Here is a 27,054-nt window from a genome sequence, read left to right as displayed (position 1 = left end):
GCTGCTTGATACCATCAACAGCAGAACAACAGTCAAGGACTTACAAATCACACCAGTATTTACAGCAAACAATAGAATTCGAAACAGAGGATGAGTAATTCATCCACAAAAGCACCTGCCAACTGAAATCACTTTAAGAACAGGGAGGACTACATTCCTTAAACCCAACCAGCACTGATTACATTTCTTTTTGCACAAGCACACCCAGCACAGCATAGAAATATGAAGCCAGCCTGCAGAAAATGGTCCAAACCCCCAGATAAACCTCACTCCACAAGGCTTCTGCTATGACCAGGCTTATTCTAACAAATCAACCAATTATTCAAACAGGAAAAAAGGAAGAAGCCCCCCACCCCAGGGGTCTCAGCCCCATTTGCGGCTCAAACTCTCCTCCTGGCCGTGTTTGAAGGGTTTAGAGTTTCACATTAAGTCTATCCTGCATTTCTGTGGGGATTGTAATCCACTGCTGAAACTCCCTCTCAGTGCCCTGCACCTTTAACAGCCACACCGAAATGAGACATGAGTGGAAAAGCAGAGAAGACCGTCAAAATACTATTAAATTAATTCCTGTTGGAGAATGTCCCAACAGGAAATCTAAAGACGCCATTAAAGTTAATCTGAATTAATTTGTTTACATTCTTCTTTTTGCCCTCTGTGAAACCTAGCTGGGCACGTCTACAAAGAGCAGCAAACAGAACTCACTCGGCTCAACTGTAGAGGAGAACATTCCTGCCTTTTTACATGCGAGACAGTGAGAGGGGGAGAGTGCAAGAGAGTGTGCAGGACAGCTCAACTGCTTCAGAAAAACAAACAAGTCTCCCAAAATACAGAATTATATCTGTATCAGCAGATCCAATAAAAATAAAAAAAAAGCTACATATCTAGATTTGGTGGATATTTTACACCAATATTTGATGTATTTATTGTATTCTGAAGAGCAAGATGTTTAGGTGATACTGATCTGCATTTATAAATCATATAGAAATCTAATTATTTCTACAGTGTATGTGTTTTTTTTTCTTTGTAATGCTAATCCAGTAGCATTCAGTTCCAGTTTCTAGAAGTTATATACGTTTCTGTACTAGTATCAGCATTGGCAGACATGCACATGAAAAAATATCAGACCTCAGCAATGGCCCACAATTCCCATATCACTGCATCCCTATTCAAAAACATTACTCCACCAAGCCACAAGAGAAGACTGTGATTATGTTGTAACTGCGAAAGAAGGATGGCATGACCACTGAATTATATTCTCAAAAAAAAAAAAAAAACCACACAAAACATGTTCCTCCAAATGTACAGATAGGTTGTGGATTGCAGCATTTAACAGTGTAGATTACATCTGGGTTGTATGAGGTGACAATACTGTCAAACAGGCTAGCAGAAATGAATCCTGTGTAAATACCAAAAGTGTCTCTGAAATTTACAGTCAATTATTCTTGAGCTGTTTCAACTATGTAGTCTGTGCAAGATCAAACATCTGGAAACATCAAACACTTGTAATGTGGAAGAGCAGAATGTTTAGGTAACGATGGGCTAGTGTGCTAAAATATCTGAATTTTATTTAACTACATTTTTAAACCCTTTACAAATTAATGTCTCGTAATAAACCACATATAATGCTAATATTGGCAGACAAGTACATGAGAAATGTCGGCATCAGCCAAGAATTCACAAATCTGTGCAGCCATAGTTTTACACCAAGCTAATAGCTCATGTCCGTTCTGCCATTCTTAAAACAGCTAAATAAATTTAAGAAATGCATACACAACTTCTTGAGGCAAACTTTAAGAAGTTCTAACTAAAAACTATTTAGAGCACAGACATTTGAATCAATGAATTGAGCTGCCAAAGCTAGGTTGATCTGTTCTGGTATAAAACAGTTATGTTTTAGCGTGCTCCAACTCACAGCTCCACAGAGCCAAAAATCTTGCTTCAAAACTGCAAACTACCACTTATCCAAAACAAACTTCCAGAAAACTAACTTTGTTCGCACTGGTAAGCAAAGCTACAAACAAAGCGGCAAACTAAATCTACCTCACACTGAAAAGGATAAAAAAAATAAATAAATAGAAGAAACTAATAGTGACACTAGTGAGTGCAACAAGCAGGGGCTGGAAATAAATTTTCTTGGAGCAGGCAGGGTGGTAAAGACGCTTAACTTTAGCGCTCGCAGAGTCAGAGGGAACCACAATGCACTTCTTTGAAGTTTCTTTACCTTCTTTCTGTTTTTTTTTCCACCCCTCCTACTTTTCTTTACACCTCTCTGCATTTTACAGCCTGTTTGTCTGTCTGGGAGTCTAGCTGACATCAAACGCATGCTCACAGTCCCACGCTGTAAATCACACAGTCTTTCTCTGACTGAGGGTCTGACAACCCCCCAAACCAGACACTTGTAAAAGCAAGGACAAAAAGCCCTGCACCACTCCACCAATAAAACTGATGTCATCACTCATGTGGAAAAAACTGGCAGATCTTTAAGCACCAACATCATCTGGACTCTGACCTGGGTGGTGAAGAAGAAAAGAACAGAGTGACAGAAAGCAAGGGAGAGCTGGAGCTGGTATGGCTCTGCCGAGCTGTCACCCACTCCTGAGTGATGGCCAAGCAGTGGCTGCACTGTAAAATGCTACATTACTTTTTTACAGCTAATGAAAAAGCAACTTCAATCAAAACAGACATGGCCTGCAGCCTCATGTGGACCACCAAATCCAAAACGACACACTAAAGCAGCAGAGCTCTAAACAGAGCTAATCTATTAGCTGACTTATGTCGCTTTAAAGGCTTATGCAAGCCTGTGTTTGGGCTGCACTGGCACTGAAATTGTGTTATTTATACAGGAGAGTCAGAGAGAGAGAGAGGATACAACTACGTAAGATATGTTGAGTCGTACAACATATGAAATTACAAAAAAAATAAAAAATAAAATAAAAGTCCAGGCTTGAATACGGCAGTTTTCAGCTATACAACAAGGTGTTATCTATAAAAATGGCCAAAAGCATGTCATACAGCAACATGTAAAGCAAATATGTCAAATTACATAAAGGGGAATTTAACTGAATTTCCAAAATTTCTGTTAAGATGTTAAAAGTGTTTTGATCTGAACTCTACCATCGTACCAAACCTGAGCCACTTCACAGGTGGTGGTAATAGGACACATGCTGCCTGACGCCTCAAATTATTTTTCAGTGATTATTCTGAGACAAAGATTTGACCTAAAACAACAAAGATTGTCCAAAATAAATATTTCTAATACTATATTGTTAAAAACATTACATATAAAATCTCACAAAGCATGTGCCTTGGTCATTGATCATACTGGATAATAAATGTCTATATTTGAATTGTAGACATCATGGAAATTGAGTCAGTAAATATACAATGCACAATTTTACATTAAACTACTCTGAATGACTTTACATCTCAATGACACTTTTCAAAAAACAAACAAACAAAAAAAAAAAAAAAAAAAGTTAAATCCCCTTTTAAAGGAAAGGGTGTGATTTAGACATGAAGTCTGGAAAATGCTAAAAGCTAAGAGTCAGTAGAATTGTAGCTCTAGTGCAAAACAAAAGAAGCAAATTAGACTTTCCAGATTTCTGAACCTCCAGATAAACTAGATTTAGGCTTAGGGTTAAACTCCATGAATGTCATTTGTTTGTCAAACTAGTGCTTTAAGTGACCCTGGACAGCAGCAGACACATAAGAGCTAATGACAGTGCTGCCTTGGACCCCGTTTACACTTGGACACTAGACGTCACTAGTATGTGGGTTGGATCCTGATATGGATTTCAGCCACATGCATTTACACTTGATTGTCAAACGTGTATCTGGTTAGTCGGACGCAGTTTGCAAATCTGCTTGTCACACGCAAACCAACAACCGTTTATGGGTTCAATCTCTTTGTCTGCCGTTTGTTTCTGTCCTGTTTCTGGCCTGAATCCAATCTTTTTGTTCACAGATGTGTCATTTGTGTGGCTGTGTGAACAGCAAAAAACGCATTGAATGACATTTTCAATTCCGATTAGAGACGCTTTCATATGTGGTACTGAAATATGATCCGTATCCAATCGGTGGCAATGCGACTCAGTCTGAACAGCCCGATCGGAATTCATTCAACTTTTACGTCAGTACAACACAACATTTGTCATCATTTTGCGTTGATGAGACTCAAAAATTTAGGTTGATGTTTCTGTACCAAAAAATTAGAGGAGACTCAACAACATCACATCCAGGTTTGAAAGGATTTCGAACGAAACCCGAAGCTGCAGCGCCAGAGAACAGTTTAAAGAATCTGAGGACAAGAACCAAAGAAGTGACCAAATAACGTACCCTTTTTACAGTGAATTCCAGCACATTCTGGGTGATGAGCACAACTGTCAACCACTGGAACTTCGCTCATGTGATGCTGACGAAGACGAAACTGAAAGCTCCGGGTGTGACTGGCCTTCGCTAGTAGTCATGACTTTTTACCTCTGGACAAGCAAAACATGTGAAGCGTTGCTCTATTGCGCATGCGGGTCGGTTCAGAAGCTGATCTGTTCAGACTAAATGTTGCATACAGATGACATTTAAAAGATGGTGTGAACAGGCAAAAAAAAGAAAAAAGATTTGGGCTGCTTTTACCTGCTACGTAAATGTAGCATTAGAGGTCAACTGGTAATTTTCAGTTGAAGACAGCAGAAACTCAGTCTTGAAGAATACAAACATTTAGCAAGTCATTAATAAATAGCCTTAAAACAAGACATTAATAAGTAACCTTACAAGTTAACCAAGAAATTTAACCCAAAACAGTTATCATCAACACTTATGTTGAATTTTCAAACAATTCAAGTCCTAGCACTGGCACTAACAATAGCCTATGTTTTGCTGCTCTAAACGGTATATACTGTCATCCATGGCTTGATGTCTTCTTCCACTAAAACTTTTTATGACCAACTTCACAACCAACAGCTTAAAAAAAGAAAGTAGCTGACTTCACACTAGCTGACTAGAGGCAAGCTGGAGAGACGGTGGACAAAAGGCGGCAAAAGCTTCAATAGCCAGAGACTAGAAAAACCATCCAGCTGGGCTGAGGGTTTACGACCCCTCGCCTCAGCCAGGCTGTCATAAATCTCCAACTGCTCTAAAACTGACGACTGGGCTGGTGTAGGTCCTTTGTCCCATTCACTTCCCAGCCACCAAAGAGCTCCTCTGTAGGGATGTCAAACAGATTTAGGGCTAAGGTTAACACCATGCACCCAAAAAAAATCAACCTCCAATTATCATTCTGTGGGCCTGACAGAACAGTGCTGTTATGAGATACCAGCAGTGCTCAACCTGGCCAACGACTGAGGTGCTTAACAGAGAGTTAATTTAAGTGCAGGGTATGAAAAGTTAAGTGCAGGTTTGGGGCATGTGGCTGTGGAGGGGAGAGGAAAAAAAAAAATATATATATATATATATAAAATGCACTAACACTATAGAGTTACATAACACTACTTCACAGGAATAAACATGAACATTTTACCCCCCATTCAGATGCTTCTGAAAGTGAAATGAATTAGCAGTAAGAGATGTTACAATATAAAGTGTCATACTGTATTGCAGCATACTGTATATTGTTGCATCGTGAGCAAGACATCAGCTTATGACTAGTGTGTTCACTCGGGCATAACCAAGTGTGACTAAACTTCTATTGGGACTTTATTTAATCTATAATTTTATAAAATGTTGAAGGTGCCAACAAACTGAAAATAGAAATCTCTTAGTCAAACTATCAGCCACTACATTAGAATTTTAGAAGAACATGCAGAATCAAATGCCTCAAATCAAGTTCTGAATTATTTTCTGTATCATTCTAGTAAGAATGCATGAAATATCTTAAATTGAAGCACTTAAGATGAACATCTAAAAGCAAGATATTAAACTACTAAACTACCCCACATGAAGAAAAACAGCTAAATACACAGCTAACGTCACAGCTGTGAGTGTGTGCTGTTTCAGGAAACATTTGTAACAAGATTGCATCAAAGATTTTTCCCCCATGATATCAGAAGCAGCATTTTCTTTTTTTGGCTTTTGCAATATTTGTTTATAACAGTGCCTTATAATGGTTTTTAAACTGTTCACAAACTGAGGAAACCGTTTACTTGAACTCTACTACATAACATAACCATGTCATAAACATGTCATGAAAGATGTCATATGCTGTCGTGTTAACCCACCACTAGTTACCATTACTTGTAACTGACCAGTAAATGTCTAGGGTCATGTAATGACCGCTAACTAGATTACACAGCAAAAATTAGCATGTAACATCAGCTGTCATGACAAACATGACATCAGTCATAACAATGGTAACATGACACTTATGCTACTGAACAAAATCTGTCATGAGTTAAGACATCTGCACATGGCATTACATAGCAGAGCTCAAATAAAGTGTTACCAGAGCTTGTAAACAAATTCAGAAAAAATAAATAAAATTTCAGAATAACTTGCTGGATCTAATAGTAGAGAAGAAAAACTCAATTCAATGTATTCAAATCCATCATGAAACACTGATGTGACAGGCCGTTTATTTCTTCCTGTAGGGCAGTAAATTGAGCAGTGTCAGTACGACAGCCTACATTTAGGCTTCATATTTAGTGAAGTGCTTGAATTTAAAATATTTTAAAGCTTTGTAGCTCTTTAAGAAAAAAAAAAACCAAATCATATTGGCACTGAAAAAGAAAGACTGCTATTGTACCATCTCTAGTAAGAGTCAAAATCACTGCAAACCAACAAAATATTTTCTAACTTCAGTTTTGAGTTTTAAAATATTTCTAGAGCATTAGGGAGAAAATTAACCCTTGCATTCCTCATTTAAGGGTATTTTAAAATTTTTTCCCCAGTGTGACGAATTAACATTTTCAAATGCCGCTGTGACTTCAGTGTAGGACGAGATGTGTGAGAACAAGTAACATGCACATTTATTCTTGAACTGGTCGCTGAAGAGTGAGCACTCCTACTGCATTCAAACTGGCTAGAGGTTATAATATATTTGATCTACATCCAACTCAAATTCTTATAATTCATTTCCTCCCTGCTGGTCATTTACGAGAAATTACTGGGATCAATTAAATCCAACTGTGGTCAAAGTTTGACATTCTGACCACAGAGGAACTAGGAACAAGCACGTCATTTCCTTTCATTATTGGACCTCATAGCTCTCAGGCAGACAGAGTGGTTTGCTATTGCTGCTTGTGTATGAATGGAGCCAGGCTAACTGACTTGTGGAGAGGAACACCTGGCATTTGTCAGTTGTCATAAATACAGATGTGTTCTTCCTTCCTTTCACTTGTTTTTAAGCAGAGGGTTTAAAGAAAATTTTGTTATTCATTGCATCCTTTCTACGTTCTCCTTAGGTGCCATAAATCTCATTTCACCACTCACTTTCAAGCTAATAAAACAGACCTCCCTTAGTGAGACTCTTTCTTAACCAAAGTGAGAGTATACAACAGTTGTACCGCAGCTACAGTGGACCACTAAACCCAGCTGCTTCCCTTTAGTTGAAAGCATCTAGGCTGCAGCCATGGGCTGAGCCAGGGTAATGTTATGCTTGGAAAGTTGTTGAAAACTTGCACACGTACAATACAATAAGAATTTATTGATTAAAAACCTGTGAAACCTTTTACTGGTACCACATAGTCCAGGGGTGTCAAACTGGATCCAGAAAGGGCCGGTGTGGGTGCAGGTTTTCATTCCAACCAAGCAGAAGCCACACCTGATTCCACCTGGTTACTTAGTTGATCCTGGCTTTAAAAAGACTATTAGATACAGCTTCTGCTTGGTTGGAATGAAAACCTGCACCCACACCGGCCCTTTCTGGATCCAGTTTGACACCCCTGACATAGTCCATCAGAAATGTACGGTGAGAGAATGAAGTCTGCTGGTGCAAATCCTGTCACTTAATACTCAAAAAACCCCAAATCAGCCATATAGTGGGTATTGATTAATTGATGGTGTACTGTGTGTGGATACAAACAGGGAAAAAAAAAATCAATACTTTTCTCCTCAGTTCTCCTCAGGAGATACTTTAACAAATATCAGCCCAAGAGTCCACCTCAACTAAGAACGGTAAGAATCAGTTTCATCTGCACTTTAAAATGTAGTGATCCTATCTAGATTACAAGCTACTACACATATCCAACAACCCTGTGCCATTTAGGTACTGAGTCAGCCTTTTGTTTTGTGGAGATTGTATTTTAAAGTGACTGCCCCAACCTTTTCCACCGCTGTCCTGCTTGGCTACAGGCTATGTTTATTTCCTGCACCCCCACCTAGAAAAATGGGGCCTCAGCTCCTGACCTCCCACCAAGTTTATTAGCCTTCTTCTCAGACCAGTCCTGCCTTACTGGAATTCTCCTTTTGCCTTTCTTAACCTCTCTGCTTGAAGATCAAACCGCTTCACAATGTTTCGTGGGAACTCTTTGCAAAATGGGCATCCTTGAGACTGCGGGACTTTTGTAATGCATTTCATGCACAGCCAGCTGAAGCCAGAGCAAGTCCTAACAAAGCCCAAATGTAGCATTCATTGCAAGCAATGTACAAGACCCAAGAAAAGATGTCTGGACAAATATACAGGAACGGCACTCACATAAACGCAAGTGGTTAGGCCACAGAAACAGCATAAACATAAGCAGGACTTACATCTGATTTGGTAGAAATGTTGTCGTCCATGTCCGAGTCATTTGGGTCCACCACATCTTGAAAAGGAGGCAACGTAGACGCTTTTCTTCTCTCAGACAGCTCATTATCCCGTAACTTAGCATGTCTGCTTTGCGATTTGTCCTTTAAAACCTTTTTATCTGAGTGCTGGAGCAAGCTGGATGAGGCCTGCAGCTTCTGCAATGGCTCTGAAAAACTACCTTTTCGTTTTTTGGTTACGTGGCCCTCATCGTCCAATGTGGGCCTTCGTTTACTTTGGCCCAAGCTTGAGAAGCTAACCTCAGTAGCTCGGTGCTCCTTAGACATCGCCTTGGGCTCTTTGAAACCCATCTTAGGGATGGGTTGCTCATCCCGCAGCGGCTGGTTCTCTTTGGGTTTCTTTGAGGAGTCTTTGGAGACTTTGCCCGAGTCCCTGCTGAAGTCTCTGAAGGCACTTTTAGACTCTTTCGAGTCTTTGGAAGGCTTGTCCTTGTGCTCCTTGGACGGTTTGTGGAGCTTAAGGGAGCTGCTACTGATGCTGTTGGTGGTGGTGATGGTGAGGGCATTGCTGCTTTTGGATCCGTCCTGCAGACAAAGAACACATCAGACACAGATGAGATGCAATATAAACTTCACTGGATAAGCTTCACTCGGATTATGTTGCATTTGCTAGGTACTGAATGGATGGAGTTAAAGGAATTTATTTAAACAATACAGAACAAACAGTAATATTTTTGGATATAAAATATTAAATTGGCTTCTGCCTATGGTCTGAATTATTCTTTAGGATGGGATAAAAGCCCATTATGTACTTCAAATACCATCAGCAAGGAGCAATCATAAAAATGAATAAGTGCTTAATTAATAAAGAACAAGTACTCATTTATAGCAGTTGGGCAAGCCATAATGTTTGCTCCTTGTTGGAATCTGAATGTGCACACTGTCCAGTTTTTGGACCTGAAAGAAGGCACACACCATTTTTCTGTGGGAGGGGGTGGGAGGTTGGGGGGGTTGAAAGGCACAGAGTTGTCTGATGGGTAGCATGGGCTGTGAGGGACGAAAGCACTTCCTCCTCTAATGACTGGGCTGTCCTGTCCCAAGGTCAGGCCTCGTAGCCCCTGTCAATATTTTACTGACGTAGTAAAGCCATTAGGCAGTCTAGACAGAGGAGGTGTTATGACCTGCCCAAACTGCCTCTAAAGCTTTTTATTTTGCCTATCTGCTGTTGACCCTGGGACCTCTGAGCACAAAGAGGCTTCCTCATGGATAGCCAAAGAAACAGCTCTACTTAGCCAAAAAGCTCCAAGTGCATCTCGCTAAAGGTTTTACAAGACGCACGAAACACTGAACTACTGGAAGCCAAAAAGTAACGCCGTAACCACGTCACCATACCCACCCCTGCGTGCAGCATCAAATGCTGAAGTGTAGTGAAAAAGGGAATCAGAGATTGAAATTTAAAAGGTTGTGAAACTTTAAGCTGTAGCTATTTCTTAAATATAAAGTAAACAATTTCAAAAGGTAAGAAGTCAGAAACCAAATAATAAAGGCATCAAAGATTTTCAGTACCTTGAAGAGCAATAATACATTGTATACACACACATATACTGTGACCACCATATAAAACCATGCATCTCTTTGTCATTCTATACACCTCTCTCTCTCTCTCTCTCTCTCTCTCTCTCTCTCTCTCTCTCTCTCTCTCTCTCTCTCTCTCTCTCTCTCTCTCTCTCTCTCTCTCTCTCTCTCTCTCTCTCTCTCTCTCTCTCTCTCTCTCTCTCTCTCTCTCTCTCTCTCTCTCTCTCTCTCTCTCTACATACATACATGAGTGCCACTGGAGTCTACATTTTCTGCTTTGTATTAGAGAAAGAAATCTGCTAATAAGCAGAGAGATTATATATTATATATGTATATTTTTTTTCCTTTTCTTTTTTTAATTTTCATGCTTCTGCTTCACTGAAGCACAGCAGCTTTACACTGTGTAAACACTACTAATAAACAGACCAGCAGAAACTGTCCAAAATTACTCTAAATAATGCATCTTTTTACAGTAAAGAGCTCATAACCCACCTTTTCCTTGCATTTTATTTTTTCTCTTGAGGTCCACTTATACTGTGTGTGATTTTATGTATTTATTACAGAATTAAAGAGGCTGCTTTTGTTACTGTGCCTTCATGACTGGTAGAAGATAAAAGAGCTCTGTTCTGAATAGTTGGTAAACTGACTCCAACAGAACTGAAACACTCCTTATAACTGGCTGAATAAGTGGATATGAAGAGGAGCTGTTTGTGACATCACAGGAACAATGAATTCAAAATGGATTGTTTCTGCAGACTAGTTTCCATATATGCACTGTAAGGACTGGGTAGTAAATGGTTTTACTCCTTTACGTTTTCTTCTTCTCCTGTAGTGTGTTTCTGTTGATAACTCTTCACAACAGTGGTTATAGACATTAATGATTAAAACAATGCAGTTGATGTCTCAGACTTAGCTTACCTTATTAAAACATTACACTACTACTCAATGCCTCAAGCCAGGAAAATCTTTACACCGCAGCATCAGATTAAGCACAGAGAAAAAGACAACAGTAGACTGTTTTACTGTTTGCTAAGCAGGCTAGTGTAGCTGTGCAGCATGCTGACTGCTAGTGACCCTTGATCCATCAGTAATCCATCACATGCAAGGGCCTGTTTAGATTGAGAACCATTTCCATGTGGACTACGAGACTCTCGCAAACTCTCTATGCGTGCAGACGTACTGGCTCACAGTAAGCGACATGGCACTGGAGACTAAAAATAAAACCTAATAGAAGAAACATGGAGGTTTACAGTCATGCGCGATTTACTAGCGTAATGGCTAATGTGGTTTAATTGGTGCAGAGAAAAAGGTTTTAACTTCTGAGGCTCCCTGTGCAACGCTGCTGGAAACAGTAATAACCACCCCCCCAACACTGCAGTGGGGTTTCATATAAAAGGGGACTTTTTTTGTTGCTTAAAACGGGTCTTTCAGACAGACAGAGGAAAAAACAGACTGCTGAAAATGTCTTGTGTCTCGATAAGTATTTCACAGTTCATTCAAAACCCCTCGTGTAACGGGACACCCTGTTGCTCAGTTTACGTCATCGGAATGTAAGCATGTGCTTTCTCGGCAGCCAAGAAATACTCTGCTTAAGCCAAACTTTAACGTCTCGCAAATCCGCAGCGTTAAATACCCTAAACAGCTTTGAACTTGCCAAATATGCAGGATTAAGAGGAACTCTTTGAAGAGTTGGGAATTGGTTTGGTGGCGGCAGAGGGGGGTGGACGAGTCATGCTCCGGTTAGTTTAGGCTGCAGACCCTGCGGTTCTAAACCTGGAAATCTGTACTGACCTTTGACACTGGGAAGGACTTGTTCTTTTTGCCATCAGAGAAGGTCAGTGTCAGGGAGCTGCTGGGTAAAGTGGGCAGCTTCAGGTGCTGACCGAACAGAGACGTGGAGCCCTCCTGCATGACCATCACCTGATAAATAAATATATATATGTAAAAAAAAAAATTAAGTGAATAACAATTGCGATTGTTTTAAGGGAAATTCCACTGATTTTTCAATATTTCTGTACAATTCAGTGGTTGAAAAGTACACAGTCATCCAGAGTGGTTTGCTGTGATATGGCTCGTTGTAGAGAATCTCAGGTTTCTTTACAGTGGTTGCCATTTTATTTATCATCCAAAATCACCAGTGTAGGTTCACTTCAAGGAAATTAATTTACAAAAAAAAAAAATTTAGAGTAGAAGCTTCTCTCAAAACTCATAAAGCAATGTAAATCAATAACATTTCATGCAGTATCTTTCCATTTGTAGCATTCAGAGGCATTAAACATGGACCAGGACATCTAGTTCTTATCACCATTGTGAACAACTTTGAATCGTTAAGCTAAATCTGTGTGTGACTGGTTACATCTTAACCACGCAATTATGTAGAATTTTTGAAAAATTAGTGAAACTCCTGTTTAACTAAAATCAAGTGATCAACTGCACTGAAATATTCTGGCTGAAAATGGTCAAAAATGGCATGTTTGGCTTTTGGTTATAAAAGGGAAAAAAAGGACAACATTTCTGACCCAAAATATTAAAACAAGCCTACCACAAACTATCAAAAACAAATAAATGATTGTAATACTCATGAAAATAAGAAATAGTCACTATAATTGCTGTTTGCCCGCTTTGCTCTTTGGCACTGTCAGCACAGACTTATTTAAATATTCTGAAATGCAGCAGATGAAAATGGTCATGTGGAACCATTTAGTTTCTAGATATATTAGAAACAAACATATTGCTGTTCATATTGAGTATCAAGAGAGGTCAAGCAGACAACAAAAAACACAAAGGAAAGCTCCTGCTAGTACACCAAAGCTATTCTGTGGCCACAAAATGGTGCAAAAGGCCAAAGTATGGGGGGGGGGGCGCAATCCAAGGGACTGCTATGGATAATGTAATCATGTAATAATGTTGTTCAGCATGTTACATACATATCACAGGCATGTACTATAGCCTACACACTTCTATAATATTCTGGTTTTTGGCCCAGTGTGTTCTGAAATTCAGTTTTGGCTAAGAATTTTCATTTCATTGAATCACTAGAATGAACCTATGAAAAAATGAGTTAAACAGTCAGTGAGATAAAGGAGCTAAATAATTCTTACAGCATTTTAAACAGATTTATTGATTCTCCAAACTGTTTGATAACAACTCTGTCACATTTTTAGGTTAGTGGATGGACAGAATCAACATTTTTATTGATTACATTGGTTAAAAAAAAAAAAAAAAAAAAAAAAAAAAAAAAAAAAAACACTGAACCTTACTTTAGAATCCTCTGAACTCCTTTTGTGAGGATCTCGTTGCTGTCAAGGATAAAACATGAAAGATTAGAGAAAGAACCCTCTGTTGGCAAAAGTCTGTGTGCTTATTTATATGATTTAATGACTGTCTTCTAGCAGCTGAAACAATCTGGTAAATTGGAGAAGCTCTCTCAGTCTCTGCCAAGCTAAATTGATATTGCACCACCTCTTTCTTAATTAAACGACTTCTAGTGCAACTGCACCGCTGCCAATCACTGGTGTCGATTTGGACCACACCCCATCTGTAAAGCAGCCAGTATCAGGGGAGATGATGTCATAGCCTCAGCCATAAAATGGACGAATTCCTGGAACAAACCCTAGGAGCGGGCAAGCTAAAACTACAGTACTGACCTTGCCAGACACATCATCTCCTTAGATGCAAACTTCTTACAGAATGATTCATACTGGATCCGGTCTAATACTATTTCATGAGCTGAAGTTTCAAAGTGGCACCAAGACTAACAAAACATAAATGGCAGCCTTTTAATTCCCAAAAAAGACTGTGTGGAGTCCTCTGGCATGGACCCAAGGACAGGCTGGGCTTTCCTGTAGTGATAGATGCTTCACGTTACAACTAGCCCACTTTAATTCATCCAGCACAGCTCCTCATCTTGGCTGATGAGAAGCATAATTCCATTAGGAGCTGCTAGCTGACATTGGCTTTTACTCTGGAGTCGTGCAGAAGCAAACAGCCTGAGGAAGCAGCACTGCACTCTCACCTGTGTGTATGTTCAGCTCTCCCTGATTGAGCAAATGGGCCGTGTCACCCGCATAAACACTTAGTTGACATGGAAGTACAGTGAGATAAGAACTGAGCCCTCATCCGGAGCTCTGATTAATGTTCTTTCTATGACTAGATCTGATGCCTGTACCAGTGGAACACATTTATAAATATATAAACTACCTATAGATTTATATCGCTGCTTAAATAACCTGTTTTAGTAGTAAAACTGGCCGATATGGCAAGAAACGTAACGTCATGATAGTTTACCTTGATATCTGCGACAGATGTGAACAAAATAAAATATAATGCACAAGCAGTCCTGCCACATTTTAAAGGTTATGAAAAGCTATCTTTAGATTGATTGTATAAACCTTTTAAGAAGGATCAAAAGAAGGAAAAAAAAAACAGCTGGTGAAAATAAACAAATAAAATTAGATGATGCCAATGGGATGACTTCCAACCAGAGGTGGGCAGTAACCAGTCACATTTACCCAAGTACATGTACTTAAGTAAAATATTGATGAATTAGTACTCACCTGAACTCAAATTTCAAGTATATGGTGAGTAACAGACTGTGCCTCTTACTGTTTACTTTTATATTTTAGCCATACATATTTAGTAACCAATTCCTTTTGAGTTTAATTTCATTGTTTTACTAGAGACAACATCTGCAGTGTTGTGTGATTGGACACACCGTTGACTTGAGTTTTAGCATTTGATTTCAGACCAAAAGAATACAAAAAGACAAAGAACTAAGTCTAATAAACTTCAGTTCCTGTGCTGTTAGATGCTGGATATACAAAGAGGTTCCACAGTTATTATATGATACTTAGTAGTAAAGCACTTCTTTGATCTAAGGTTTTTGTACCTGCACTCAAGCTGTGTTTTTAAAAGTACTTTTACTTGAGTTATTATTTTAATCAAGTATTAAAACTTTTACTTGAGTATGGGTTTAGACTACTCTACCCACCTCTGTGACCACCTGGCTAATTGTTTTCATATGATAAATGTAGTATTACTGCCAATACTCCTATTCAGAAAAATGTACTGTGATGCAATATCTCAGCAGCAATAATACAACAAATTTCCCACTTCCTACTAATTTTAGAGTAACAGAAGACTTACTTTTATGCCACATTTCAATGTGAGAGTGTCAGCATATACACAGAATAAAAGTAGTACTATTTGTAGTATAACAGCTGAACAACCTTGCAACTCAATGAAATATTTTTGTTTAGCCCAGGGTGCGACAGAATTTTCATAAATTTCATAATGTCTGTATAACACTTAGGCACATTTATTTTGCTCAGTGTACACTTAACATGAGCTTTATGGTTTGCAAGCTAAAGAACAACGACCAGATCAACAGGTATACTGGAGAACCTTTGTCCTCATCTCCATACGTTCACCAGGTAGGTTCTCATTCAGCACCCCACAGGATTTCATGCAAGTGACAGTGCCAGTTAAGCCACCCTTTGTCCAGGAGAGCATGCCGCTCTCTCTGGCCTTAACCCCTGTGTACAGTACCCCTCCAGCCTTCAGAAGCTTCTTGCGGAACTCCTCCGTCGGGTTGTTGAAGGTGAGCTTCTCGCAGCGCAGGTGATTGACCGGTGGATGACCCTCCAAATGCAGGAACAGATCGTAGTCAAAGCGCACTTTCTTCGGCTCTTCCTGGTAAAAAGAACAGAAGGTACTGAAATTTACTGCATTCATATGACACCAGGGGAGTCTGAATTTGCAAGTGTTAAAGTCTTAACACGGCCAAAGGAGAACAATAGAAATGAGAAAGCCTGTAAAGTACCTTATTTCTGAAGTAAACTTCAATAGGCAGGATAAAGCCAGCGTATCCAGACTCCTCCACTTTATACGGTGGATCCTTGCACACTGTTAGAATAAGAAAAGAAAAATATTTGAAGCTTTGTCACTTGACCTGGCAAGCTTCTAGATATTTTCATCTCAATATAAAATGACAAAACAGAGACTTTGACAAAGTTGCCATTTACACACACAAAAAAAGACAAATCTAAAGTGGCCTTCAATGCATTTTGAATGAGAGTGAGAGACAGAGAGAAGAGTGAGAGAGCAAAGACAAAAAGGAAAGAAAAGAAAGGCAGATATGAAGAAAGATGTGTATGTATGAAGGAAGGAAGGAAGGAAAAGCGTGAGAAGAAAAATGAAAACTAAAAACAGGTAACGGGGGGATCGGAAGGAAGGAAGGAAGGAAGGAAGGAAGGAAGGAAGGAAGAGCGTGAGAAGAAAAATGAAAACTAAAAACAGGTGAAGGAAGGAAGGAAGGAAGGAAGGAAGGAAGGAAGGAAGGAAGGAAGGAAGGAAGGAAGGAAGGAAGGAAGGAAGGAAGGAAGGAAGGAAGGAAGGAAGGAAGGAAGGAAGGAAGGAAGGAAGGAAGGAAGGAAGGAAGGAAGGAAGGAAGGAAGGAAGGAAGGAAGGAAGGAAGGAAGGGTAAGATGTACAACAATGCAAGTCTTGCATGGTACAGACTCTGATCTAAATCATAGAACAGTTCCTGTGAGAAGAGCTGAAAAGACGGCAGTTACTTATGCGTGTGCATTTGCAATCAGCCTCTCATTACTTAGCAACATTACATGAGTCTAGCGTGTGTGTCAAATTAGGCATGAACAAAGCACTAGTCTCCTGATAGCACGAGATGACCGAGTCTCAGCGTGACTTGAGGGGAAAACATCCCTAGATACTGAGAGAGATGGAAATGAGAAAGAACACACATCTGTAACACAAAACAGCAGCACTGAACTGCAACAAACACACGCACTGAGGATTCTTTCCTTTAGACGGGAAAGAGAGATTTCAGTGCCCAAAAGGGATAAAATAATAAGAAACAAATGTCTAAATGGTTAGTTTTGCAGAACATAATTGAACAGTCATCTCCAACTAAAAATCAAACTTTCAACAGGGAAACAGCCACGGAAAATATTTTTAGTACCACTTTGTATACTCAAAACTGTCCAACTCTCACTCACTGCCAAAGAGCACTGTGAATGGCCTGTCAATCAAACACTAAAATGCACTATGCGAACAACAAAACGTTTCTTAAGTTTGGCACAGTGTTCATAAAAAGGTAAACAAAAATGAATGCGCATTAATTTGCCTCTAAGTGTGGTTAATAAACAGACAAGTTCTGAGCTTTCTCAGAGACTGTACAGTGTCTCTAGTGGGTGGCAATTTAAAACCATGAAATGGTTATGCTGCTTTTCAAGATGGATGGAATACACTAATTTTGGAACAGATTAATTTCCAATTATTCATTCAAATGAGGTTTTTAAAAGATTCTAGACATTCTACATCGGTCATCACTGACAATCTAAGCACTCCGCTTTCATCACCCACACAGGTACATGAGCACGCATAACACGTACTCGCACAACCCAAAGCAGCAGGCTTAGTCACAATTATGCATTTGGGATGAAATGCTCAGGGGACACTTGTTTGTCTTGCTCCTCTACTGTCCCACAGGGCCTTCCAACAGTACCAGCAATTAGTCACCATCCACAGTGTCTGCACATAGAGTCGAGGACACCTGGAGACAAATTACTATCACTCTAATTGTCCTCCAACTGTAGTTTGGCAATAAAATACAGCAAGAATTTTGAAATTTCCTAGTTGCAGTTAATTTCCTCTCCAACAGCACTAGTACATATCACCTGCTTAACATTCCATATAGTCCAACGCAAATTTTAATCCTTGTGTAGGAACAACTCAGAGTAGCTTTCTGAAAAGGCTCAGGGCTGTCACTATCAATTATTTTCATTATTTTAAATTTTTTTAAATTATTTTTTTTAAAATTAAAACTGACTTAACTGAACAATAGCATACCACAGTGAGCTTTTGCAGGCATCCTCAACCTAAACTGAATTTCATCCCTTTGTTTAAAATAAAAATGAATGTGCTGCCCAATACCAGAGATGCTGTTATATACTAGTTTTGAATTCAGTTGATGTATTTTTTAATACCTAAAATAGTACTTTAGTACTGCACAGTACTACTTCATGGACCTTTCATTATCAATCAGGTACACCACTAAAGCTACATCACATTGTCAATATCATTACAGCAAAAAACAATACATTTTTATGTCCTGCATTCAACGTTATGCTAGCAGCGCAAACTCAGACGACATTTGTTACTGGAGACCTCTAACCAGCTATTATTTATTTTTAAAAACAAACAAAAACAAAACAAAACAAAAACAAACAGTCAGACAAATGCCATATACTGTATATGTATATAACCATATAGATAAGCAGTTAATTCCTCAGACTCCTTTCAGTGCTTCTCACAGAGCAACTGGCCTAGGGATTCCACAGCAACTTGCGTTCTCAGGTTACATGGCAACCATGTCTCTCTCTAAAGGCTGAATGACAGGTCTGCTGGCTAGACAGCACGTGACCCTGATCCTGAGGTCAGGGCACCCCAACCCACTACCTGCTGCACAAATATTGTGGGTTGAGATTAATTGCATGTCTGGGTCAGGTTCAATTATGAACTGCTAAGTCAGGCCCGTTCACTGTGGTGCATTTGCGCTGTATATTAACACTACAACAATGGGCTTCTTTTTAAAAGAAAAATGCATTTAAATAAAGAAACTAACAGTTATCACATTGTGAACTCTACATGTGTATGTGTTTTCTTAAACATCATTGAAAGTGTAGTTCTAGCAATGTTATAGTAAAACCTTTAAATGGAAATATTGTCAGTCCATAGGAAAATGTGAAAAAAAAAATTATTCTCTGTAGGTTAAGAACCATTTACACAAATTTAGTGTGATGACAGATTTCCTTTACCTGCCTCTGACAAGGAATATGAATAAACACAGACAGCAAAGTGGAGAGGTAGAGCTAGACCAAAGTGTAGGGAAAAGAAATAGTAATAAAATAAAAATAAAATAAATAAATAAATAAACAAAATTGGAAGGTTATGGGGAAGACAAAGCCAAAGCGACATACAGCAGTAGGCAAACATTTGAACACACCCTGGTTGACCGACATTCTATTGATTTTCTAAGTTAAAATAACACACCATCCTCCACAGGGAATAAACTGTGCTGGAGCCTATCCCAGTGGTCATTGGGTGGAAGGCTTGGGGGGAAAATAAAATTCAAAAATTAAAAATGGTGCCATATTTTGTTTTCCATCCCCAGTATGTTAAAACCAGCAAATAAACAGTAACTACGCACTAAAATGTAGGGAAGTGTGTTCTCTGTACAGGATGTTTATTTATTTTCAACAAAATCAGAATCTGAATGGAGTGCCTAAACTTTTGCATATGACTGCATATGAAATTAGAAATAGAAACACAGCAAACAATTACTTTTTTAATCATTCAACCAAAAAAACAAAAGTTAACTTTTTTCTTTTTGCATGAAACAATGTCACGTATCACTAAAAGTCAGTCTGACAAACACGAAAATTACACATTTTAAAGGATTTTTATTCAATTCTTTTGTTATCTGTGCAGAATTTGGCTTAAGTTAATGGGAAATAACATTTGTTTTTTTGAAGACTTATTTTCAAGTAAATCTTGAACAATTGATCTAGGACGAAATCAGTCCTAACTAGAAGAGAATCACACATCTACACTGGGAAGCTGGCAGCTCGTTACTGTAGCAGTGGAAGTCCTGCAAGTTGAAAAGGTCACTTTACATTTGGAAGGGGGTGCTTGGACAAGCAAAGTGCACAATACACTCATTGACCTGTAACAGGAACTCTGCCAACAACCACACCAAGAGAGCGAGAGCGAGAGAGCTTACTTAGATTTTCTTTTTTTTTTTTTTATGTTGGAAAGAGCCAAAGAGTCCCCCCCTTCTCTCTCACACACATACACTTCGAGCCAGGATGCCAATCACAGAACAATGCCAGTCAGAATGCATTTGCCCTCTCTCCAAAACTAGGTTGTAATGAGGCAAGGCCGGAAGATACTGAGCCAAACTACGGAACAAGTAAGGGGGGGGGACGGACAAGTGAAATAAATGCAAAAGTGCAGATGATGAAGGGGGGAAAAAAATAAATAAATAAATTTAAAAATCCAGTCAACATTAAGACCACTGCACAACAACTGTTAATCTAGTAGATTCTATCAGCGTTTCAGCCCACTTAGAAAAATGGTCAACGTAAACGTTAAAAAAAAAAAAAAAAAAAAAAAAAAAAAAAAAAAAAAAAGCTGATTCAGATTACATTTCCTTCGTAGTAGAGCTGGTCTGTGCGGAGAGAATGCAGAGCTCCCTCCAGACTCAGATTACCATCTTACAGTTGAAGCAAAGACTCCACAGAGAGATATATGTCAGTAGCCCATGCAGTGTAAACAATCCCTCAGTACGGCAGACCACCTGCTTTTAGGTCAACCAGGGCCAAAACCTCTTACACGCCTGCCATAAACTTTCACAATGAGAACCAAAGTAACTATTTGTGAAAGAGAAGAGTTTTGAACTGAGGGTGAGCAATACAGCACGAATACATCAGCTTTGATGAGGTCGAAAAACAGTGCACCAGCATAACAGCACTGCAAACTCAAAGGGTTTCAAAAACTATGCACAATTTTTTTTTTTTTTAATCAAGCATTTCACATACTTTTTATGACATCTAATTAAACTGCATCAATTATGCATCATTGGTCAAATTTGTGATCTAATAATATACTAAACCTTTAAACCACTACATCACTTAGAAGCCCTGAATGTATTTCATTACAACAGGATGTGCAGTTATGGTCAGTTTTGCTCAGAAAGACTTCAACGATCAAATTTGCATGACCAATTCCAATTTCTTTTTAAAGCCAAACTGGTCTATGGCTGATTTTTTTTGGGCTCACAGCATGTGGGCTAAATGAACACATGAAGGCATACCAGCACTAGCACATCCTATTAGCCAGAAACACAATTCAAATAACATGTCTTGCCCTTTAAATGGGCCAAAATGGCATTTAAAAAAAATGCTGTACAGAAAGAGCTGACTGGTTATTTGGCACAGTAAGTCATGTATAATTATGCACATGCATTTTAGGCCTGTAACCCACCAAGATGGCATTTAAAAACTAGTGCCAACCACATTCAACTGACGATTACCTTCTGTCAACTCACTCACCTCTCGTCTCTGCATCAAAACACACTGCAGAGACTACAGCTGACGATTGTAATGCATGCAAAGAGAAAAACACTACAGAAGGAGCTGGCATGATCCTAAAGCTGTAAAACTCACAATGCTTGAATGTGTTATATGATTCAAATGTCTGTTCAAGCTCTAGTGCATGAAAGTAAACCACTTTGAGAAGCGTAGAGTGGGTAAAAAAGACTGCTTAAAAGTGAACATTTGAGAAATAATGTATTTGCAAGTTTATAATGTGACAAAAAGTAAAAATGTCCATGAAACAAGTCTCATGCATTGTTAGCATTATCAGAGCCCCCTTAGAGCTTTCATGTGTTTATTACATTTCTCTCCCATTTTGAATACAACAATCACATATTACCTGCTTATATAGTCAAACATTCAAACAGAAAACTGTCAGAAAAGCTCATTCCTAGGACAAAAATGACTGCTGATGTCAATTTAACATGCTGAATTGGCCAAAAAAAAAAAAAAAAAAAGCATTACCAAGAACTGGCTACAGCCAACATTGCCATACAGGCACCACTAACTACAGGTGATCAGCCACCAACACTCAGCAATGGCCTGGTGGTGTCAGTCAGCTTGGTGCGTCCCTGGCCTTATTATAGTTGAAGCAACGGCATTCTAATATGAAGGAAGTGCGCTTTTCTGACTCAAAGTATTTACACCATAAAATCGCAACACAGATCCAAAAATCACAACCAAAATCAAATAAATTGTCTCAGAAGCAATAATCCATTGATTCCGAGCTTGGCCGATTCTGACTCAGCATCCCTTTGACAAACATACCACAATGTGATTCATCAGGATGACTAGAGATGCCACAATACCACCTTTTCTTTTCTGATACCGATATTCAAACCTTGAGTATGAACAGATACCAATAATGATCTGGTATTTTTTTCCTTTGAAACTACTAAGCTTTAAAATAAGCTATAAGCACTTCACTTACGAAGATTATCAAAAAGCAAACCATCATACTTCAACTAATCAAATACTGTGCTACCCCACAGGAAGAAGTACACAGCTAACATCACATCACAGTCTGATTACAAGATTGGATCAGATTCATTCTTTTTCCCCCTTTCAATAACAGATCCAGTATTTTATGCCAATATCAACCCAATACAGATGCCCATTGATAGATATGCCATCTCTAACGATGAGCATGTTATATCGTCACACCACCCAACTCTTATTTACTATACAAATTAAAACACACTGCAAATGCAACAAAATCCCAAATCACTGATGCTAGTTTAGCACATTTTTCTAAATTAGGTAAGCAATCTTATTTTAAAATTAGGAGCAATAAGCCAGTGGGATTCGCATCAGTGCAAAGCAAGTTAGATTTTATATCTATATGAGGCTAAACCATATGGAATGATATATGGAATGTGATATGGAATGTGCCAAGTAGGTGATAAGAAGAATGAGGGCTCTACCTAATCACCTGATAATGTCAACAGGTCACCGTGCTCCATGGACTGCGGTTCCTCCAAGTCCCCTGTGCTCTCTAAGTTAGCAGTAACCATGCAAGTGATGGGGCTGAGACACAAGGGATACAGATGTTGGCCACTAAACAGCCAACTCTGGGAGACACCACCATGTCACTTTGCTGCAAGATCCATTAGACTTCAAGGGCTAGGGTGGTCAGTCGTTCATTAGAAAGGAGGTGCTGAAGCATGGCTCAAGCAGGAGCCTCAGCTTGGCCCTCATAAACTCTTCCCATTTATTTTCTGTCGAGCTGGGCTGGCCTGAAATAACAAACCATTTGTGAAATGAAAAAGCTAGTCAATAATTGGTCCCAGGATTGAGCACTATAATGATGACTGCCAAACACTGGGAAGGCTCCCATCTCTGCTTCCATGTCTGCTCCCAGCAGTAATGGTGACCAGTGCTGCCTTGCCATGGCTTAAGTGGAAGACCCACTCATTCGCTCCACAGGAAGGCACTAAATTCTAATGCAGGCACTTTCGAATATTTAGTGGAGAGTTTAACGAGGGGGGGGGGGGGGGGGGGGGAATGATTTTGGATGTTGGTAAATGTTCAGTATAAAATAAATAAATAAAAAAGACACTAAACATAGTCATTAGTATTTGGAAATTAAAGTTAAACAGTGGCTAGGTATTTTCAGGAGGTATCAAACAAAGTTAAAATAACAATGAGCACATTTTTCACAAGCTTGTCAGAGTTATGACTTTCTTCTGATTCTCTTTCTCCTGGTGCAGATTTGTTGCTTTACCAGAGGTGTACCATGGCAAATGCAGCAAGCTCTTTAGTGCCACAAAAGGTTAAAACTGTCAAAAACGAAGAAGATAAAGGAAAAGAAAGAAGGAAATCACCATTTATTTACCAAAGACATGTGAAGCTTGTAAGACAATGGTTATTCATGTTTGCTCAAGTTATATTAATGTACACTGCTCAAAAAAATAAAAGGGAAGACTTAAACAACAGTATAACTCCAAGTAAATCAAACTTCTGTGAAATCAAACTGTCCACTTAGGAAGCAACACTAACTGACAATTTCACAGCTGTTGTGCAAATGGAATAGACAACAGGTGGAAATTTTGGCAATTAGCAAGACACACTCAATAAAGGAGTGGTTCTGCAGGTGGGGACCACAGACCACTTGTCAGTACCTTTCTGCCTGATGTTTTGGTCACTTTTGAATGTTGGTGGTGCTTTCACACTCGTGGTAGCATGAGACGGACTCTACAACCCACACAAGTGGCTCAGGTAGTGCAGCTCATCCAGGATGGCACATCAATGCAAGCTGTGGCATGAAGGTTTGCTGTGTCTGTCAGCGTAGTGTCCAGAGGCTGGAGGCGCTACCAGGAGACAGGCCAGTACACCAGGAGACGTGGAGGAGGCCGTAGGAGGGCAACAACCCAGCAGCAGGACCGCTACCTCCGCCTTTGTGCAAGGTGGAACAGGAGGAGCACTGCCAGAAATGTGCATGTGTCTGCACAAACGGTTAGAAACCGACTCCATGAGGATGGTATGAGGGCCCGACGTCCACAGATGGGGGTTGTGCTAACAGCCCAACACCGTGCAGGACGCTTGGCATTTGCCAGAGAACACCAGGATTGGCATATTCGCCACTGGCGCCCTGTGCTCTTCACAGATGAAAGCAGGTTCACACTGAGCACATGTGACAGACATGACAGAGTCTGGAGACGCCGTGGAGAGCGATCTGCTGCCTGCAACATCCTTCAGCATGACCGGTTTGGCAGTGGGTCAGTAATGGTGTGGGGTGGCATTTCTTTGGAGCGCTGCGCAGCCCTTCATGTACTCGCCAGAGGTAGCCTGACTGCCATTAGGTACTGAGATGAGATCCTCAGACCTCTTGTGAGACCATAATACTGGTGCAGTTGGCCCTGGGTTCCTCCTAATGCAGGACAATACTAGACCTCATGTGGCTGGAGTGTGTCAGCAGTTCCTGCAAGATGAAGGCATTGAAGCTATGGACTGGCCCGCCTGTTCCCCACACCTGAATCTGATTGAGCACATCTGGGACATCATGTCTCGCTCCATCCACCAACGCCACGTTGCACCACAGACTGTCCAGGAGTTGGCAAATGCTTTAGTCCAGGTCTGGGAGGAGCATGCCCAGGCGTTGTCAGGAGGTCATACAGGCACGTGGAGGCCACACACACACACACAATACTGAGCCTCATTTTGACTTGTTTTAAGGACATTACATCAAAGTTGGATCAGCCTGTACTGTGTTTTTCCACTTTAATTTTGTGTGCGATTGGACCAAATCCAGGCCTCCACTAGTTAATAAATTTGATTTCCATTGATGATTTTTGTGTGATTTTGTTGTCAGCACATTCAACTTTGTACAGAACAAAGTATTCAATGAGAATATTTCATTCATTCAGATCTAGGATGTGTTATTTGAGTGTTCCCTTTATTTTTTGAGCAATGTATTTTACCTTCTGAGCAGAGCTGCTGTTGCTTTCCTTTTTTTTTTTGGGGGGGGGGGGGGGGGGGGGGGGGGGGTTCAACTTTCTCCCTAATTTAGTCGTATTCCACTCCACCTACTAGTTGGGACTCCTGCAAATCACATCACATGATGTCACAAGCACTATGAGGTTGAAGGCAAACAAGCTTCCTCCAAAAGGATGTGAAGCCAGCCACTACATCTTTTCAAATTGCCACTAATGCAACATCATTAGACAACTGAACGTGCTTGGTGGAGAAGGCTAATCACTGGTTCTGTTACATAAGCTAACCAGATGCTTAGGCTGCCTATTTTTGTGAGGGGAGGAGGGGTGCATCCTATCCACTCTCAGAGAGAGTGAGGCCCACTTGTGTGCTCTTGGACTCCTGACATCATCAGATGATGTCCTGATGGAAGCGCCAGTGCTTAGATGTTGGCACTACTCAGGAGCCCAGTGTTTTCTTGTGATCAATTTTGTTCATTATTTTCCATTTAAAGAAAAGCCAAAACAACCCCTCTACCCCAATTCCAACCCTGACCCACATGGGACTAATCAACAAATAGAAAACAAAAAGAAATTGATCATACATACATACATACATACATACATACATACATACTTCAGGAGCCCACTGTTGTCCAACACATTTGTCAGGCTGATACTTGTAATGACAGTCAGACACATCATATACCTCAAGAAGGCACAGAGTGATTTTTTTTTTTCCCCTCAAAATTTGTCCCAACCACTGCAAATCAAAGGGGGGTCTCTGATCCTTTGTTGGCCCATTTATCACAGAAGACTTTCAACCAGTCAAAATCCAGACACCTAGCTTTTTTATTCTGCTTCTTCAAACAAACTACTTTCTATGTCCATTATTCTTTAGTCAGATAGTCACACCACAACGGTCACGCTCAACTACAAAGAGGATCACACATTAAGCACTGTGCTTTAAGAAAAGCTACAAGGCATTTATACACATGCCAATGAGAAATGGTCTTTCAGGGCTAATGTAGCTCCAGAGCAGCTGCTAATCAAAGGCCTGGAGAAGTAGCTTCCTGTCACTTACAACAGTTTGTTTGGATAGGAAATTGCTCCAGTTTGTCACAGTGGACGAGGCAGTTAAGCAGCAATCCTCAAAAAGGCCCACTCGTCTTGAGCACAGGGATTTTTATTTTTGCAAACTATTAGAGTTGAAACAAAGCAACAGGCAGGGAAGGAAAGGATTATCAGAGGTAACACCATGCAACCGGGCATATGGGAGCACTAAGTCTGAACATAGAGGTGTCAACTGACACCCTGTGTGTGGGAACCATGGCAGCTGAGGAGCTTTCTCATGAGGGAGAGGGTTTCCTTTGGGTGTGAGGTAAGCCTCTTATGGCAGTGGTTCCCAATCCCAGTCTTGGGGTACCCATGTGTTGTAGTTTTTTGTAGCTCCAGCACACTCATGTCAACAGTGGTAAGGCAAGAAAAGCAGTGGTGTAAAAGCATGAAAATATGCAGGGGTACTCCCTGTAGGATCGAACCATTACTATGGTCGTATTGTTCCATGCCACATGGCAACGGTTCGTTATTCCATCTGTTGTGCTTTTAAATCCGGACTAGGCAGTTTAAGAAAAATTATGACAGCAAGTCAGCAAAGGCATCCTATGTAGTATGATGTGATAAGTTACTGACCCTATTCTGTTGATTACACAGAGGTTTTA

The 27,054-nt window shown here is 39.9% G+C and overlaps 1 protein-coding gene across 2 annotated transcripts in view; it reads right to left on the bottom strand.

The window, feature by feature from the left end:
• Positions 1 to 27,054, bottom strand: part of mllt3 (MLLT3 super elongation complex subunit) — a 65,810-nt gene that overhangs the window by 15,748 nt on the left and 23,008 nt on the right. For both annotated transcript variants that reach the window (XM_017718852.2, XM_017718853.2), the window contains exons 3-7: positions 16,070 to 16,152; positions 15,796 to 15,939; positions 13,509 to 13,547; positions 12,040 to 12,168; positions 8,677 to 9,258 (exon numbers count right to left, since the gene is read on the bottom strand). In XM_017718852.2, coding sequence (XP_017574341.1) covers positions 8,677 to 9,258; positions 12,040 to 12,168; positions 13,509 to 13,547; positions 15,796 to 15,939; positions 16,070 to 16,152 — 977 coding nt within the window. The remainder of the gene's footprint in view (positions 1 to 8,676; positions 9,259 to 12,039; positions 12,169 to 13,508; positions 13,548 to 15,795; positions 15,940 to 16,069; positions 16,153 to 27,054) is intronic.

The sequence above is a fragment of the Pygocentrus nattereri genome, chromosome 2 (genome assembly GCF_015220715.1).
Source record: "Pygocentrus nattereri isolate fPygNat1 chromosome 2, fPygNat1.pri, whole genome shotgun sequence".
Lineage (NCBI taxonomy): Eukaryota > Metazoa > Chordata > Actinopteri > Characiformes > Serrasalmidae > Pygocentrus > Pygocentrus nattereri.
This window is presented reverse-complemented; position numbering and strand designations above follow the sequence as displayed.